The sequence below is a fragment of the Arabidopsis lyrata genome, assembly GCF_000004255.2.
Source record: "Arabidopsis lyrata subsp. lyrata unplaced genomic scaffold ARALYscaffold_5, whole genome shotgun sequence".
NCBI classification, from domain to species: domain Eukaryota; kingdom Viridiplantae; phylum Streptophyta; class Magnoliopsida; order Brassicales; family Brassicaceae; genus Arabidopsis; species Arabidopsis lyrata.
The window spans coordinates 855,548-861,813 of NW_003302551.1; the positions used below are offsets into that span (position 1 = coordinate 855,548).

Below are 6,266 nucleotides of genomic sequence, written 5' to 3' on the forward strand. Positions count from 1 at the left end.
CCGAGCTCAAACTAACACAACTAGCCATCCTCGCATAATCACCTTGAATGAAGAATTTCCATGGTTTCATGTTGAATGGAGGTGGCGGTGGCGGTGGCGGTGTAGAAGGCGGACATGAAGACATTGATAGTGGAGATGAAAGCAGATCGGAACATGGAGAGGAAGGTGGGTACGACTCTGTTGCCACAGGCGGAGAGGAGGGTGGAGAGAAAGTCCGGTGAAGCTGATCCGACTCTGTATGCTCCACAGGCGGAGAGGAGGGTGGAGTGAAAGTCCGGTGAAGCTGATACGACTCTGTATGCTCCACAGGCGGAGAGGACGGTGGAGAGAAAGTCCGGTGAAACTGATACGACTCTGTTTGCTCCACAGGCGGAGAGGACGGTGGAGAGAAAGTCCGGTGAAACTGATTCGACTATGTTTGCTCCACAGGCGGGGAGGACGGTGGAGAGAAAGTACGGTGAAACTGATACGACTCTGTTTGCTCCACAGGCGGAGAGGACGGTGGAGAGAAAGTCTGGTGAAACTGATACGACTCTGTTTGCTCCACAGGCGGAGAGGACGGTGGAGAGAAAGTCTGATGAAACTGATACGACTCTGTTGCCACAGGCGGAGATGACTGTGGAGAGAAATTCCGGTGAAACTGAAACGACTCTGTTGCCACAGGCGGAGAGGACGGTGGAGAGAAATTTTGGTGAAGCTGATACGACTCTGTTGCCACAAGCGGATATGACGGTGGAGAGAAATTCCGGTGAATCTGAAATGACTCTGTTTCCACAGGCGGAGATGACTGTGGAGAGAAATTCCGGTGAAACTGAAACGACTCTGTTGCCACAGGCGGAGAGGACGGTGGAGAGAAATTTTGGTGAAGCTGATACGACTCTGTTGCCACAGGCGGATATGACGGTGGAGAGAAATTCCGGTGAATCTGAAACGACTCTGTTTCCACAAGCGGAGATGAAGATGGAGAGAAATTCCGGTGAAACTGATTCGACTCTGTTTCCACAGGCGGAGATGAAGATGGAGAGAAATTCCGATGAAACTGAAACGACTCGGTTGCCACAGGCGGAGATGAAGGTTGACAGAAACTCCGGTAAAGTTGATACGACTGAGGATACCACTGAAGATCTGGTGGCGGAAATGTCAGATCTACCGGCGGATAAACAGGGAATGCCTGATCTGCAAGCTCCATGTAGTCTTCGTCGTTGCGAAACAGGTAGTGCACCAGAACCGCTAAACAGACTATCGAAGCAAGAACCCTAAGTCTTTTTTCGACGAAGACATCCCAAAATAGATTAGAGACAAAAGCACCAAGTTCGGGAAGGATGAAGAACGTGAACAAGAATGAAGTAGCGGCCGTGTAATAGACCTGAGCGGCATGGAAAGCCACTAAACGGCGGAAGGCGATGGGTTCGCCGGTGTCAGCCATTGTTTCTTCTCTGTTTTCTCTGTGATTTTTTATTCTGTTCGTCCGTTCGTGCTTTCATTTGTAAATTCAATGAACCACTCTGAGCCTGAGCTTTGAGTGTTTCCCAGTCGGAGGTAGTTACAATGTCATTAATTATGGCAAATGCGACTCTGACGTATTATTATTAAAACTACATCTTGGTTTTTGGTTTAACTATTTCGTTTTGATTTACAGATAAAACAAATGGTTTATAAATAAATTTCGGTTTGGTTTTCTGTTTAAGATATTATTTTTTTTTTTGCTGTTTATTTCCCACCTTTTATTATTTTATAGTATCAGAGAAAATTCCACATAAATACCTTAAAAGGATTTCTAGATGAAAAAAAAAAGAATGAACAACTTAACACGAGGGAAACAGGCTGTTGTCTTAAATCTGACATATTTATTACTCCCTCCGTTTCATAAAGAGTGTCGTTTTAGGTTTTCAATGCAAAATTTAATGATTTTTTATGTTTTATGACTATTAGTATTCTGCATATTGTTTTACTATTGGGCAGATTATGTTTAGGTATATAGTTAATGATGTTTTTGTTTAGAAAAAATAAAAAATTTAATGTTTTCTTAATCTGTGTGCAAAACTCTAAAATAACACTCTTTGTAAAACAGAGGGAGTATTTTTTTTTTTGCAGCGACTGTTAACAGTTTCATAATGTTTTTTTATTTAATCCCTTGACCAATATTACACCTTCCCCAAAATTGATTGAACCGAAAAATCGTAACCCGAAATTGAAACTAAAAACAAATGTTCCCAGCAAAAAAAAACCCTAAATTCTTCGATTGGAGAAGAGTCACAAGAATGCAATTCAATAAAGGATGTTCTAGAGTTCAAAACTATATCAACTGTACGTCGTTCAGATCGATGCAGTGTGGATTCAGCAACAAGAAATGCAGGAAAACGAAGCAGTACATTCATGGAGATATATAGACGATTGGATTCACTGGATCGAGAATTGCATTCCATGGATCAGAGTTTGAAGAAGGTCATCGAAGGGGAAATAAACATAGAGTGGACGATCGTTTCTCCTCGATCGAAACTGGAGTTCTTGGTTCAATCATTTCCACTAGCTGCATCGAACCAATCGATGGGAGAATCACGCTTGAATCATCGAAATCAGGTATCGACCTCTCCTATGGAACCTTGCCGTAGTGATGACTGGTTACAGGATTGACATAAGTTTAAGAGACGGTTGATAGCTCAATTTGCACAGGTCAAGGGTCGATTTCCACAAGAAGCGATTCTGAAGAAAGAAACGATTCCAAGCGAGAAATATGTTGTTCATGAGAAAAAATTGAAGCATGTAAGAAGAAAGACTCCGATGCAATCAATTCAAAAAGCAGAATCAAGGCAGAGCAAGGATTCGATCTTGGTGACAGAACTGAGCCAACAAAAGGAATTGCTTCAGGACAAGCAATCTAGCAGGGAGATGGCTGTAATTGCAGAGAATTTTGGTAGCTAGGAGTTCTTTGTTATCAGTGTTAGGGCAGAGAACACATGTCTTGATTGTATCAGCAATTGACAAGTGTCATCGCTAAACACATTGCACACCAACTGTTTGATCACATCTCTCTAGGCATAACAAGTAAAAAGAAATGGCGGGACTATCCTAAGGATTGGAAATTCAAGTTCAAACATCAACTCATTGCCCGAATGGACAATAAGTACATTAGTTATTGTTCTAGTGCTAAAGTATGCTTCAAATGATAAGGGAACAACTTTTAAGTATTGGAGAAGGATGAGACAGACGCTTATGTTAAGGTTTCTATGTAAATTGAGGTTGAGATAGGATCCCAAGGGCCTGAGACAGCTTATTTTTGGTGATTTGAAATCCCCACATGAGGCACAAGTGGAAATCTAAGCAACTAGGAGCAGTTTTTGACCTCAAAACAAATCATTCATATGAATTGGATGTTGTTTACAAGCCTGCAATTGAGAGTAAAGATACTGATGTTATGTTTCAGTTTGTGCAAGACTTCAAATTTGCAAGGTCTACATTGTGTGGTTAGATCTGCTAATATATACAACACCTCAGTTGAAGGATGACCTTATAACGATTTGTGGAATTCAAAGGGAAAAACATTGTGTTAAACATGTGCTTGAACAAACGGTTCTTATGTGTGGGCACTGTTGGAAGGAAAAGGCTGAGAAGTTGCAGGCAGTATTATTCCTTTGATGTTGGATTTGATGAAATTTCAGTCTACCAAAGGGATTGGTATATCAAGATTACTTTCTGGGCCTATAGCTGAAGATAATGGAAATGATAGTCAAACTGAAAGTACTGATGCAACAGCAGTAGCAAGGACTTCATAGGCTTCTGAGTTGGATCAAAAATGGGCAGAGACGATTTTGTGGTTGTTACGATTGTCTTCAGATAGGATGACAATTAACTTTTGTTTCATCAAACGTGCCACAACCCTCAACTAGTGTGTACAAGGTATAGAAGGGAGCAACTCATAGACGGGGAAGAGGAGCTAGTCGTGGTGGAGGAAGAGGAGTAGGGGGTGGTGAAGGAAGAGGACAAAGACAATACCTGCTGGTGTTTCATTAAGCCCATGTGGCGTCTCCGTCCTCCACCATCGTTAGTTTCTACGACTTCGGTTTTTCGGGTCGGTTAGTTCGGTTATCGGTTAACCAAAAAAATAGAAGGATGCCGAAATTTTCCCCTCTTTCTTCTAGGATTTGATTTCCTATCCTTCAGATTCAACGTATTCCAGTTTTGTACCTCATTATTATTCTCTTGATCTTCGTCACTGTTTTCTCTGAATTATGGTACTCGTTCTTTTTGTGCATTAATTTGAGATTTCTTATATAGAAATACGAGTATACTATACCTTGTTTTAAATTAATTCCTAGTTGCTTCATTTATTTTATCTCTAATTGATAGGGCCTTTCGTTTTTGTCTTCCTGATTTTTTTGGTTGTACTGTACAGTATGAGTTTATTAAGGATATTTTAGTTCTCGTATCAATTTCCATACTCTCAACTCTCAAGGTTGATTATTATACTTCTTTAAAAATATGAAAATCACTATGACAAAAATACGCACATAAATGCGGGTCCTAACGTAGACGGATTATAAAAGTTATGCAGAATTGGGTAATATAGCGCTACAGAATCAATGAAAGAACAAATTAATTTGAAATGGTGAAGAAAAGAAAAAAAAAATCGGGAGCAAAAAGAACAACACGGAAATAGAAATATATATAAAAAAGTGCAAAGAAGCAACGTTTTGGGAATTTTTACCAATGTAAATATTGTTTTGGAAAACTATAAATTCTATTTCCAATTTTTTATAATTTATGCATGCATGTCAAAATGTTAATTACCTAAATATACAATATCGTGTAAACCCTATAATTGTGTTTCTTTTTTCCCACATTCACAACCAACTATATATACACAATAACGAACAATTGAAAAACTCTCACTCTGAATCAAAGCAAAAAGATGAAAGAGATGATTAAGAAGTTGTTACGGTTCCTGTTTTGGGACTTACCGTGGTTTTTTCTCTGTGGCTCATCGTCCAATAAATCCAAACCGGTTCGTCAAAGGGGTGGTGGTCCAAACGCTTTCACCTGGGTGATCTTTGCAGTAATGTTCATGGTGCTATATATCATGGTCGCCGCTGGACAGAATCACGGTGCCGCCCGTGTGATAACGTAAAACAGAGTAAGCGATTTAAAGAACCTTCGATTTATTAAAACGATAAATGGATTACAACGTTCATGAAGAACGCGGCACCACTTCTCACCTGCAAGATCCCGTGAAGGAAATCCGGCAAAACGATGAGGAATAACCCAGAAACTTCTAGAGTATTACAGAGGAAATAAGATTTGCATAAGAAAAACTGTGAGCTAACATTCGCTCATATAATGTGTAAAAGTAACGTCGTTAGCAACGACTTCCGTCACAGAGAATCTTTTAGCCTCCAGCTCACCACTCCGCACGTGCCCTCCGACTTCACACGTGTGTTGTTGACCTTCTAGAAAGCTATATCAAAGCTCCCCTGTTCGAAGAACCTTGACCACAAGGTTCAAAGGCTGGAAACTTCTTCTGCAAGTCAAAGAGGAACTCCCACGTTGCTTCCTCCTCTGTTTCATTAGTCCAATGAACCAAAACCATTGTAGCTGCCCGTCCCTGTCTCTTAACCATTTTGCGATCCAAGATAGCCACTGGTTCTTTGAGTAGTACATCGGAGACAATGGATGGTAGCTGAGATGATGTGTGCACATTACCTACTACTGCTTTGAGTTGAGAGACGTGAAAAACAGGGTGAATAAGAGAACCTGTTGGAAGCAGTAGCTTGTAAGCGACCTTACCACACCGATCTATCACTTTATATGGTCCATAATATTTTGGAGCCAGTTTCTGATTGGGACGCATGACCACAGAACCTTGTCTGTAGGGTTGGAGCTTGAGGAAAACTGAATCACCAATATCAAAACTCCTTTCTGACCGATGTAGATCTGCAGCCTGCTTCATACGATGTTGCGCCCTCAACAAATGAAACTTGAGAATAAGGATCATCTGCTCACGCTCTTCCAAACTCCGAGCAACCACTGCAACTTTAGATTCGCCTGGTAGGTATGGAAGATGAATGGGAGGAGCCTGACCATAAACTGCTTCAAAAGGAGTCATGTGGGTAGAGGTGTGAAAATTAGTGTTGTACCAGAATTCTGCAAGGGCCAACCAATTACTCCAGAGATGAGGTCTATCACTGCACATGCACCTTAAATAAGTCTCCAAACAGCGGTTCACGACTTCCGTTTGACCATCACTTTGAGGGTGATAAGCTGTAGACATT

General features: G+C 40.9%; 2 protein-coding genes across 2 annotated transcripts; both read left to right on the forward strand.

Moving 5' to 3' along the window:
* The first annotated feature begins 47 nt into the window (after positions 1 to 47).
* On the forward strand, positions 48 to 1,260 carry LOC9311194. The gene is made up of 2 exons (XM_002875080.2): positions 48 to 212; positions 310 to 1,260. The coding sequence occupies exons 1-2, from the start codon at positions 48 to 50 to the stop codon at positions 1,258 to 1,260; spliced, it is 1,116 nt and encodes a 371-aa protein (XP_002875126.2).
* Positions 1,261 to 2,072: 812 nt separating this feature from the next.
* LOC9312888 lies at positions 2,073 to 4,278 on the forward strand. Its single transcript, XM_021025445.1, has 2 exons — positions 2,073 to 2,580; positions 2,674 to 4,278. The coding sequence occupies exons 1-2, from the start codon at positions 2,377 to 2,379 to the stop codon at positions 2,920 to 2,922; spliced, it is 453 nt and encodes a 150-aa protein (XP_020881104.1). The 5' UTR covers positions 2,073 to 2,376; the 3' UTR covers positions 2,923 to 4,278.
* Positions 4,279 to 6,266: the final 1,988 nt, after the last annotated feature.

What these genes read in the sequence shown, in the direction of transcription:
- LOC9311194 (XM_002875080.2), top strand. Translation starts at nt 48, where the DNA reads ATGAAGAATTTCCATGGTTTCATGTTGAATGGAGGTGGCGGTGGCGGT. An exon ending in GAGAGGAGGGTGGAGAGAAA is followed by an intron (nt 213 to 309) that starts GTCCGGTGAAGC and finishes TATGCTCCACAG; the next exon opens with GCGGAGAGGACGGTGGAGAG.
- LOC9312888 (XM_021025445.1), top strand. Translation starts at nt 2,377, where the DNA reads ATGGAGATATATAGACGATTGGATTCACTGGATCGAGAATTGCATTCC. An exon ending in GCTTGAATCATCGAAATCAG is followed by an intron (nt 2,581 to 2,673) that starts GTATCGACCTCT and finishes CAATTTGCACAG; the next exon opens with GTCAAGGGTCGATTTCCACA.